The sequence below is a fragment of the Tenrec ecaudatus genome, chromosome 6, assembly GCF_050624435.1.
Source record: "Tenrec ecaudatus isolate mTenEca1 chromosome 6, mTenEca1.hap1, whole genome shotgun sequence".
NCBI lineage: Eukaryota > Metazoa > Chordata > Mammalia > Afrosoricida > Tenrecidae > Tenrec > Tenrec ecaudatus.
Window position 1 is genome coordinate 7,740,326 of NC_134535.1, and position 12,391 is coordinate 7,752,716.

The 12,391-nt window shown below is 55.0% G+C and overlaps 1 protein-coding gene across 1 annotated transcript; it reads right to left on the reverse strand.

Annotated features, from left to right (window-relative positions):
• Window positions 1–126: 126 nt before the first annotated feature.
• Window positions 127–8,405, reverse strand: ANKRD54 (ankyrin repeat domain 54). Its single transcript, XM_075553545.1, has 8 exons — window positions 7,975–8,405; window positions 6,161–6,208; window positions 4,168–4,266; window positions 2,150–2,221; window positions 1,743–1,790; window positions 1,543–1,667; window positions 1,350–1,457; window positions 127–1,172 (listed from the first exon to the last, which is right to left on the reverse strand). The coding sequence occupies exons 1-8, from the start codon at window positions 8,285–8,287 to the stop codon at window positions 1,098–1,100; spliced, it is 888 nt and encodes a 295-aa protein (XP_075409660.1). The 5' UTR covers window positions 8,288–8,405; the 3' UTR covers window positions 127–1,097.
• Between the last annotated feature and the right edge of the window lie 3,986 nt (window positions 8,406–12,391).

Below are 12,391 nucleotides of genomic sequence, written 5' to 3' on the forward strand. Positions count from 1 at the left end.
CTTCTGGCTGTCCAAAGCCAGTAACAAGCGCAGGTCTGCCTGCTGGGAGGCTGCGGCCGTGAGCTCTGTGCTCTGGGGCTTTATCGCACGTTGTGTCCAGTTGCCGCTGGAAGAAGGACTGCATACTCTGGCTTACACACACATTTATTCTCTCAGTCTGCAGGGGTGCCTGCAAGGTCCCCCCTCCCCTGGACAAAGCCAAGGCTGGTGGGCGGACTCCTCAGAGGTGGGGCGGGAGGAGGGGTGGGGCTCTGAGGGGGAGGGCCAGCTTCCTGGCTTCTCCAAGCCCTGGCTCCCCCTCCTCTGGCCTCCCCCTCGCTCTGCTCCCACCTCTGCCCTCCATCCATCCTCAGGGGTCCCGTGTCCTTTCTCTTAGGAGGACTCAGTGGTGACAGCAGGCCACCCGGGGAGTCTAGGACACCGCACACTATCTTGAGACCCTCAACAGACACACACCGCCAGGTCTCTGTTACCGTGGAACATGTATGGTTTCCTGGGATTAGAGTATGGGGGCTTCTTGGTGGGGAGGGGGCCGTTATTCAATCTAGCACACCTACGACAGTCCTCTGGAGTCTCAGGCCTGGGACAAAATGGGCTGGGGGGTTCCCACTTGGGGTTCTACGAGGACCTTCCTGACCTGGCATTGTGAAGGTCAGGGCTTCACTCGGCCTTTACAGTGGTCAGAGCAGCCAGCAGTGGCAGGTGGCCGGTGCTGCTGACAGCACGGGGCCAGCCCAGCAGCCCCCCCTGCAGCCCCCAGGGCTGGCACGTGCTTGCCCCAAGCCCCTACCCCACTGGCTACAAAGAGGCCCGTGGTCGGGAAGGGAGACAGAGAAGAGGCTGGGCCTGGGCGGGCCTCCTAGGGCGGCAGGTGGCCAGACACTGGCCTGGTGCTGCGGGAGCGGAGGAAGCAGCTGTGGGCCGTGGAGGAAAGAGACTCTGGGGTCAGCCAAGACAAGAACCGGAGTCCCCAGCCTCTGCAGGTGAGGGCGAGGGCCTCACTGACGGGCCACTCCTCACTCGGGGGGCCAGGGCTTTGGCTGTGTCTGGGGCCGGGGGGGAGTGGGGGAGGCCGAGCCCAGGGCAGGGGGCCGCTGCTACCTCTTCTCTATGTTCTGCATCTGCAAGCTGAGGGAGGTGAAGCTGGCCAGGAGACCGGTCACCTCGTCCACCTGTGGGACAAACCAAGGCTGGATGAGGCGCACTCCGCCCCAGGTCTCCTCCCCAACATCACAGGCCCAGACGGCAGACTGGCCTGCAGGTCCTGATGCCCGCCAAGTGAGCTCTGGCTTCCAGAGTCTCGCTGGCGTGTGCCTGGCTGCAGTGGGCCCTCCTCGCTGGGGACCCACCTGCTCTCTGGTGCTGGTCATCTGCAGGCGGGTGCAGAGGTCATCCAGCCGTTCCCGCTGCTCGTGCCGCCCCAAGCGCTCCAGGTACTCACGCAGCATCTGGATGATCTGCAGGAGAGGGCGGGTGAGTGGCAGCGGGGTGCTGGCAGAGGGCTGGGGAGAGGCGCCCAGCAGGACAGGGTAGGGGGCTCACCTGCTTCACCTCCAGCCGCACGGCTTCCAGGCACTGGGAGTGGCCCTCCTGCAGGATGTTCAGCTTGGACTTGGCCAGGTGCAGGGGTGTGCGGCCAGCTCGGTCCAGGGCGTCCACCCGGGCACCTATGGGGCGCGGAGGTGAGCGTACTGGCAGGGGGAAGAAGAGGAAAGGAGGGCGGAAGGGCAGGGACCTCGTACCTCCTCGCAGCAGGGTGGTGATGACAGGGACGTGGTTGGTGCAGGCCGCTGAGGAAGAAGAACGGGGACATGAGGGCAGGGACTCCTGGGGCTGGAGGCATGAGCGGACTTGGAGAGAGGCCAGCTTCGACAATGGAACAGCAGAGGCCTCGGGGAGAACCGAGTTCAAGACCCTTCCTGCACAGTGGGGGCACTGCAGTCCGCCGAGCTGCCAGGCACAGGAGTCTCAGGGGTGGGGCTGGACCCGGCACAGGCCGCACAGAATCACAGCGCCTGTGGCCCAGGGCCCAGCCCGCTGCTGAGGGATGGGGGAGCCGGGCGGGGAGAGGAGGCAGCTGGCTGGGGGAGGGGGCTTTCCCTGTAGGACCCCATCAGAAGCGCATCCCAACTGCTCTCCCGGCACTTACCCAGATGCAGTGGTGTGTTCCCCAGCCCGTCCCGCTGGTTGGGATCAGCCCCGTGGTCCAGGAGCAGCTGCACTAGAAACGGGAGACCCAAGGGGAGGCGCTGTGGGCGGTGGGCGGCCTCCTATGTGACTGTCTCCCCCATCCCACCCTGGGCAGGGCGCCTGGCTCACAGGGGCGGGGTGGGGTGCCGTGAGTGCACGCGTGGGTCCCTCGGCAGTTTCATTTGTGCACCCGCTCCCCAGGTCTGTGTCTAGGAGCCCGAGGATTCCGGGAGGTGCTGTAGGCCTGGGGTTTGAAGGACTACAGACAGTTCTTCCCGCAGCAGTGAAGTCAGGCGGTCTTCCATAGCCACGTCACCACTGGGCAATGGGACCACTGGGTGGCACTGACCCATGGTAAACGGCCTCGGTGTGGCCAGCACTTGCCAACTACCCACATGGGTGTATGTGTACAGGGGGCCATGAGAGTCCAGGGCATCACAGGTGGCAGGGCTGGGTCTCGGAGGGAACCTGAGGGTGCCTGACCAGGCTGTGCCAACACGGGAGACACCGCCTGCTTTCGGAGCGACTCGCCACCCCCGCGACTCAGGTTCTTGCCATGTTTGGGAGCGAAGACACTGGGACTCAGAGAGGCCAAGCCACTTGCCTAAGGACACGTGCTCCGAGGCCGGAGCTGGTCAGGAGCACATGCCGTCACCCTTGGAGGGCGTGTGTGGGGAGATGACCAGTGTTCCCCATGGACTGTCCTGATTGCCGCTGTCAGGTGCCATTGGACCTCATGGCACAACAGAACGAAGCACCGCCCGGCCTGCGCCGTCCTCCCAACTGTCCCCACGCTGGAGCCGCTGTGGCAGCCACACGTCCGTCCATCTCCTTGAGGGCCTTCCTCTCCCTCGCCGCCCTCCACTTTACGTGATGTCCTGCTCCAGCGACCGGCTTCTCCTGACCCTTTCCTACAGTTCCTCGGTGGCGGGGACCCCGCCCCCCACACACAACCATCACATTACTTCCATTGCTCCTTCATCACTGTCATTTTGCTACTGTGATGAACTGGGCGACCCCTGTGAAAGGGTCGTTCGAGCCCCAAAGGGGTCACGACCCACAGGTAGAGAACCACTGGGCTAAGGGGCACTCAGGCTGTGCTTCTTCCAAGACCCATAGTTTGTCCTTTTAGCAGCCCGTGGTTTAGAGACAATAACCCACCTGAGATGGAGTCCTAGCCTGACCACCTGGTGCTGCCTTTCACCCCCATGGCTGCGTCATTGATTCCCTTCCAACGCCTCCAGCTTTCCTTCAGTGCAGGGTACTATTCCTACCTCCGGGGATTACACTAACTGCCTGCAGCACACTCGGAAATGCTGCAAGCCCCCCCCCCCCCCCACAAGACCTACCAGCACGGCCACCTCCACACCACCCTGCCAACCAGGCCAGGGGCATCAGCAGCGTAACAGAGCAAAGCTAGCTCGACCCCTCGGCCTCTTATTAACTAGGAGTTCCTTCCATTAAAAATTTGGTGGCAATCAAGTAGAAAGAAAATGTTTTGGAAATGCTGATGGCAGCATCTGTCCAAGTGTGATTACTGCGATTCAATAATGGATTGTTATAAAATTTGTAAGATGCCCCCCCCAATTAATAATGATTTTTAAAAGGGGGGTTTTGATGGAAAACAGGAAAGTGTTTTCAATGACTGCAGTTGGGTTGGGTGGCTGCTCATGTGGGCAGGAGGATGAGCCCTAGCCCCTACCTACACCACTGCTGGTGCGGCTCGCTGCCAGGATTGGCCCGGCCCGCAAGGACCCCGTGTTCCACAAGCAGCATGAACGGAGGCCTGGCCCTGGGCCCTTGTCACAGTCCTCGCTGTGTCTGAGCTCACGCTGCCACCTGCCTCCATGGAAGGTTTTCCTCATTTTGGCGGGCCCTCTACACCTCCCACATGGAACAGAAGTAGTGTCAACGGCATCACAGACGTCCTTGGGGGACACTGGTGAACACAGATTCCTAGCAGGGAGCCGGACTCACCGATCTGGTCGTTGCCGTTGCAAGAGGCAAAGTGCAGGGCCGTGCGGCCCTTGCCGTCGGCAGCGCAGGGGTCCACGCCATCCTCCAGCAGCTGCTGCACTGGCGCCACCAAGGGGGGGAGGGTGGCAGGAAGTACAATGTTAGTCCAGCTGCAGGCCTGGGGGGCCTGGGAGGGCACTAAGGGCGGGAACTGCAGGCCAGGGAGCCATGGTGTGCAGGCCAGCCAGCTCCTGGCTGCTGTCTCCCCACGGCCCCGGGCCCCCGGGCTGGCCAGAGACTTGTAGAAAGCCACTTAATCCCAAGTCCTCACTTTAGGGGTGAGCTAATTAATTGTTGGACCAAACAGAGCAGGCTACACTGTTTTTCTTTGGTCCTTAGTAATCTTATTTTTAGTACTTTGTCTATAATTTAAAGTGGCCTATTGAAGTCACTCACTGTTGGTGCAGAGTTGTCTGTTTAATATATGAGTGTCTGTTGAATGCACTTGGTGCAATGCTTCTTGGTCAGGGGTCCTCGACCTTCCTCATGCCACAGCCCTTTCAGACAGTGCCTCATGTGGTGGTGACCCGCCAACCATAAAATTATTTTCATTGCTATTTCATAACTGTCATTTTGCTACTGTGATGAATCGGGTGACCCCGTGAAAGGGTCTTTTGACCCCCGTAGGGGTCATGACCCACAGGTTGAGAACCGCTGTCCCAGCTGACAAGTTCAAGGAAATCGACATTGAATATAGGATGGAGTGACCCTTTTATTGCTGTGTATCTTACATTTCTCTTGTCACGGGTTTTCACTTAAAGTCTATTTCATGTGATACCAGTCCAGACACCCTTAGCAAGCTGATTTTTAAGGTGACCGCTTTGTATGGCCCTCAAACGACGTTCTAAATATCCAGTGGCCCCTGGCAGAGAAAAGGCTCCCCACCGTGGCCCTGGAATACCGACTGCTCAAGCCTCCAGGGCTGCAGGACCAAGCAGGCTACTCTTCCTGGGCAAACCCTTCCTGCCTCCAGGCTAAGTTAGCCACTGCCCCAGGTCCTCCTCAATGCCCTGTCTACCCTACTCTGTAACATGCGTATTCAGGGCATGGTGCTTGGATGCTAATCTCTCACCTTACATACCAGAAGACTCAGGCTGAGCCATCCTCTAAGACCCCAGGGGACACCCACTCAGCAGCCAGACACAAAGCCAAGTATCGACCCAGCTTTCTCTGGATCATGAACTTACACCCCACCAACTCAACACATGACTTTTTTTTAAATATTATTTTGTCTTGGAAATGGTTTCAGTTTACATTCTTCTTCTCCACCTGCTTTTGTTATGTCATCAACTTTGTGTCCCGCCTAGCACCAAGCATCAGGAGCCCTCCCTGGTGGAGCAGTGGTTACACCTTGGGCTGTGATCTGCAAGGACAGCAGTTCGAAACCACCTGCTGCTCTGAGGAAGAAAGACAGGGCTTTCAACTCCCCGAAAGTTAGTGTCTCAGAAATCACAGGGGTTGGTCTACCCTGTCCCGATGAATCGGAATCGACTCAAGGGAAGTGAGTTTGGGTGGATGCTGCTACTGACCAGTGGACGCCAGAGAGTGACAACAGGCCACCCAGGCCTTTCAGATGTTCTCTCACCCAAACAAGTTGGAGCTCCACTGACCTAATTCCTGTCGGGTCTCAGCCAGCGGCTGGAGGAGGTGGCACCAGCCAGAGGACTCCCAGGAGGTAAAGGTTGGGCGTTCACACCCTCTCCCTCTGCTGAGGGGGTACAGCTAAGACATCGGGCAGTACAGGGAGTCAGAGGAGCCCGGGGAAGCTGAGCATGGAAGCTAAACTGGTCTTCTGCAGGTGACTGCAAACTTACACAATGTATGTGTGAGCCCAGGCCAAGGGGCGAGTGGGCAGGTGGCCCGACACCCCTTCCTCCCAGCTGCTGGCTCCCTGGAGTCCACCCTCCCAACCAGCTCACAGGGCTCTGGGGCTGCACCCACTGTGCACACTCACCTGTTTCCACGTCGTTCGCGTTGGCCGAGTCCCTCAGCCTCTTCAGAGCTGCGATGAGAATAGGAGAGTACCAGTTTATTTATTTATGTTTAATGGTCATGATGTAGCAGAAGGTGATGGGGGAAACTAATGTGTGTGGGCCATCCAACATAATAGCTGGGTGAAACGGGCTTGTCAGCGGCAACACAAAAGCTTTGATGAGACTCATAAGAAGGCAGTGAGGGGAGCGGATATCAGGGGCTCAAGTGGGAAGAGAATGCTTTGAAAATGATGATGGCGGCCTAGGTGCAAAGGTGCTTGACACCCTGGATGACTGTATGGATTGTGGTAAGAGATGGAGAGCCCCAAAAAAAGTATTAAAAAAAAAGAGGGCAGTGAGTTTACGTTATGGGGTAACTCAGAAAAGTGGGTGTGCGAGCTTGCACAACTGTCAGTGAACTGCGCGTGTACAAAGTGCTGACTTGGTGTAAACTTTGCATAGTCTTTTTTTTTGCATAGTCTTTTATAATTAAAAAAACCCACCATATAAAAGAGAACCACCACAGGGGAGCTAAAGGGAACATTGGCACATTGTAGAAAACATGACGAAGGTCACCGGGCAATTTGTAGAAAGTGACAGATGAAAATGGGACTTCCTTCATCAGCTTGTACCAAAAACAAAATATTGTTATATATACATGATTCCCAAAGGATGTATCTGAATTTGACAATTCCTCAGCCGAAACATTTTCACTCTCCAGTGGCACTATAACGAAATCAGAGGCGAAGAGAAAACAAATGCTTTTGCATCCCAAAACTGGGCAAAAACCGCAACTAGGATCCAGGAGAGTTCCTAACAATCCCATAATGCACTGTGGCTTTCACAAGCCTTTCAAAGCTTCCTGTGGCCCTGAGGGACCGGCTAGTAGGGGCCCCGATGCTTCTTAGGCCAGACCAAGCGATATGACCAGCAGGGCTATTTCTCTGAGCCTCAGTTTCCTCTTCAGCCAAATGGGTAGAATCGGATACCGGAGGGTGACTGAGACGCAGAGATGGGCAGGCGAGCGGCTATAAATTCCATTCCCTAAGTTAACTCTAACAGCATCCGGGTCGGCAGGTGTCGTACCCATTTCACCGACCAGAAAACTAAGGCTAAAAGGGTCCATTTATTTTAAAATTTGATTTTAGCATTTTTAATTTTTCAAGGGTCTGTATTTTTGTTTAACGAATAATGAGATGGAAGTGTCTACCCCAAGTTTGCAGATCAAAAAAGCAGGGACGACTCGACAACAGGATCTGGCCTGGTGAAGCGGTGGGCAGCTAACTAGGGATTGGCGGTGTCAAAGCCACCCAGGGTTCTGTGGGCAGAAGCCTGGCGATCAGCTCGCGCATAAAGATTGCAGGCAGATGAGCCAGTGGGCCCAGACCATCACGTGGAGGTCACACTGCCTTGAAATCGACATTTGGGCATTACCAAGCGACTCAAGTGTGGGGCAGCTGGTTGTGGGCGGGAAGTCTGGGGTTTGATTTACTTAGCTTCGTGGTCCTTAGAAGCTGTAAAATCAAAAGGAAACCCATAGCGACCCAATAGGGGCAGGGTAGACCTGTAGGTTTCCGACACTGTAACCTCTTTAATTAAGGAGTAGAAAGCCTCTTTCTCCCGCGAAGCTGCTGGTGGTTCTGAAATGCTGGTCCTAAGGATGGAGGCCCAATGCGTAACCGCTACGCCATCAGGGTCCTTGAAGGGCTGTAGGGGTCGCGAGCGGTACTGGAAGGGTCGCCCTGGGCCCTGAGCTGGGGTCTGCAGACAGGTGCGGGCCGCCCCCAGGTCTCACCGTGCACCTCCTTGCCGGTGGGCCCGAGCCGCCGGTGCGGCCTGGCGCGCCTCAGCCGGCCGACGGGGATCTTGCAACGGAGCTCATCGCGGGCCTCGGAGTCCTGCTGCCACAGGACGTGGAGGTAGCGCAGCGGGGACTGGGATCCGTCGGACGCCGGGCCGGGCAGGGCCGCGCCGCTGCCCAGCGCGGCCCCCCAGTCGGCGAAGGAGAAGGGGGCCGTCAGCAGCTCCGGTGCCACCGCGCACTCGCCGTCCGAGCTCGAGCGGCCCGAGCGCGGCTCCTCGTCCGCGCCCCCGGCAGCGGCTGCCATGGCAACGGCTCGGCGCGGACCCGGCCGGCGGAGCCTCGTTCCGGACCGACCTACGGGCCCCCTCCCCTCCGCCCCAAACCTCACTGTCAGCGACCGAGAGGGCGGGTTCGGGCCTGCAACCACGGCAACCGGGGAGGGGGCGGGATCGGGCGGCGATATGGGCCAATGAGAATCTGCGTAGTTCGCACCCGTTCGGCCAATCGGGCAGGCGGGTCATAGTGCGAGTGAGACGATTGGACAGAGATTCCAGTCGCCTGACAGACGGACGAAACAGCCAATCACAAACTAGAAGAGCCCACGCGCTTTGCCGTACGTCGATACCGGAGCCAATAAAACAACTGTGTTTAAGGTACTCTTCTTCCCCCACCCCCCCACCGTTTTCCCCGTCGGACCACGGGAAAGATAACGGGCAGGTGAGTTAGCCAATCACATTAGGAATATCTGCAGCCAACCACTAAAGAAAGTGGGGCACGGGGACTGGGAACGCAAGTTCACTGCCATCAAGTCTCTTGCAAGTATAACCACCCAGTGGCGTACGGGATAGCGAGATCAGCGGTTCAAACCCACCAGTGGCTGCGTGGGAGGAAGTTGAGGCGTCTGCTCCTGTAAAGATTGACTGCTGTCTAGGACGCCCACAGAGGCACTTCTACTCAGTCCTAGAGGGTCACTAAGTGTATAAAAAGGTGAAGAAAGCCAACTGATGGCCATTGTGTCAATGCTGGCTCATAGCGACCCCCCTGGGGATTTCTGAGACTATAACTGTTGACAGGAGTAGAAAGCCTGTTCTTTTCAAACACACACACACACCACTGCCCCAACCCCTGGTCTTTTAAAACACACACACACACACACACACACACTCCCCCAACCCCTGGTCTTTTAAAACACACACACACACACACACACACTCCCCCAACCCCTGGTCTTTTAAAACACACACACACACACTCCCCCAACCCCTGGTCTTTTAAAACACACACACACACACACACACACACACACACACACACACACACACTCCCCCAACCCCTGGTCTTTTAAAACACACACACACACACACTCCCCCAACCCCTGGTCTTTTAAAACACACACACACACACCACCACCACCACCACCTCCCACTCCCCCAACCCCTGGTCTTTTAAAACACACACACACACACACACACACACACACTCCCCCAACCCCTGGTCTTTTAAAACACACACACACCACCACCACCACCACCACCACCACCACCACCACGCCCCACTCTCCCAACCCCTGGTTTTTTAAAACACACACACACACACCACCCATCCACCCACTACTCCCAGCAGAGCATAACCATTACGCAAACAGGGCTCCTTCAAAATCCAAGTAACTAAAGTATTTTTATTTTAATCAGTAAATGTTAGTATTAGGGTACCATACCCCTTTTCCGGGTGGATATCCTTGCTGCAGTTTCTCCAATGGCGGCAACACAGATCCTGAACGTACAGGTAGAAGGGAGCACAGCGCAGCACATGCATGGAGCAGTAAAGTCAGGAGACCCGGAGGGCAGGTCCCCAGTGGGTCGGAGGAAAGTAGTGAGCGCTCCAGAGCTGGCAGGCCCATTTTCTATGTCTGGCAGGGGCCTTTGAGTTCAAGGGTTGGGTTTTCCTGGTTGGTGGGGACCCAACTCTGTCCTTGCTTGGCAAGGTACTGGGGAGGGGGCCCGTGGATCACGCTCAGAGCCTCCCCATTTCTGGTACATGGTGACTCCTCAGGCCAGTCAGGAGGCTTTCCCTGTCCTTAAGGACACCCACTTCACCCCATCCCCTCCAAATCACTGCCATCGTCATTTCAAGGAACATCGTATCTGTATCCTTTGCAGTGTTGATTTTCTTGTGCCGTAGTTCGTAGTATTTCAGTATTCACACCCAGCGCCCCAACTGAAATAGTTCTGTCCATCTGCAGTCTTCCTCTTCCATTGTCCGACTTTCGTGTGCATGCGAGGCAATAGAAAATTCCATGGTTTGGGTCCGGTGCATCTAGTCCCCCAAGTGACACCCTTGCTCCTCGACCCTTTCAAGAGGTCTTCTGCAGCAGATTGATCCAATGCAATCCGACGTGTGGTTTCTTGATGGCAGCTACGGTGAGAGTGGCTCATGGAACCAAGCAACATGAACAAAATGAAAGGCTTTGACACCTGAATCTTTTCTCTATTTATCAGGATGTTATCTGTTGGTCCATTTGTGAAGCTTTTGGTTTTCTTTTTTTTTTTTAACAATTTATTAGGGGCTCATACAACTCTTATCACAGTCCATACATATACATACATCAATTGTATAAAGCACATCTGTACATTCTTTGCCCTAATCATTTTCTTTTTTTTTCTTTTCTTTTTTAACATTTTATTAGGAGCTCATACAACTCTTATCACAATCCACACATATACATACATCAATTGTATAAAGCACATCCATACATTCTTTGCCCTAATCACTCTCAAAGCATTTGCTCTCCACTTAAGCCCTCTGCATCAGGTCCTCTTTTTTTTCCCCTCCCTCCCCACTCCCCCCTCCCTCATGAGCCCTTGATAATCCACAAATTGTTATTTTGTCATATCTTGCCTTATCCGGAGTCTCCCTTCCCCCCCCTTCTCTGCCATACATCTCCCAGGGAGGAGGTCACATGTGGATCCTTTTAATCAGTTCCCCCTTTCCAACCCATTCACCCTCCACTCTCCCAGCCTCGCCCCTCACACCCCTGGTCCTGAAGGTATCCTCCACCCTGGATTCCCTGTGCCTCCAGCTCCTATATGCAGCAGTGTACAATCTCTCCACTATCTAGTCCTGCAAGGTAGAATTCGGATCATGGTAGTTGGGGGGAGGAAGCATCCAGGATCTGGGGGAAAGCTGTGTTCTTTATTGGTACTACATCGCACCCTGACTGACCCGTCGTCTCCTCCCCTAAACCCCTCTGTGAGGGGATCTCCAGTGGTCGACACTTGGGCCTCGGGTCTCCACTCTGCACTTCCCCCTTCATTCACTATGGTGTATACACACACACACACACATATATATTCTTTTTTTGTGTGTGTGCGTGATGCCTTATACCTGGTCCCTTTGGCACCTCGTGATTGCACAGGCTGGTGTGCTTCCTCCATGTGGGCTTTATTGCTTCTGAGCTAGATGGCCGCTTGTTCACCTTCAAGCCTTTAAGGCCCCAGACACTATCTCTTTCGATAGCCGGGCACCATCAGCTTTCTTCGCCACATTTGCTTATGCACCTGTTTGTCTTCGGCGATCATATCATGGAGGTGTGCAGCCAATGATATGATTTTTTGTTCTTTGATGCCTGATAACTGATCCCTTTGGGACCACGTGATCACACAGGCTGGTGTGTTCTTCCATGTGGGCTTTGTTGCTTCTGAGCTAGATGGCAGCTTGTTTATCTTCAAGCCTTTAAGACCCCAGTCACTATCTCTTTTGATAGCCGGGCACCATCAGCTTTCTTCACCACATTTACTTGTTCACCCACGCTTTCGGTTTTCTTCACGTTGATTTGCAATCCATCTTTGATTTCCATCAGCAAGTAAGTCCTCTTAATTATCATAATCCCTTTTGGACAAGCCATGTCCTAGAAATCCCCTTCCTGCCTAAACCCTTTATTGGAGGAGAAGCCTTGTAGAGACCCTTCTCTATTATACCTTCGCGCGTGGAAAACTTGCTTCTTGTGACTATTCGTAGTCAGCAGAGGCAAACTCATTGCAATCACGTCAGTGCCAACTCATAGCAGCCCTATGGGCTAGGGTACAACTGCTCCTGTGCGTTTCCAAAGCTGTAACCTTTGCAGTAGCTAAACAAAACCGGTCTTTCTCTGGAGGAGTAGCTGGTGGTTTTGAACTGCTGACGGTGCAGTCCAACAAGTAATCACTACAATACCGGGGCGTCCGGTAGAAGGCAAGGTCGCTCCTTTATAGGGTTGGCTAAGGAACATCACTCTTGCCCTGGCAGTTCAGGCAACCAGGAAAGGATAGGCTGGTATTGCCCATTGTGAATCAGAAAATCATATGATTTACTATGTGGGGAATAATGTAATCAAGAGGAAGACCATGACGTTATTGTCAAAATGGACATC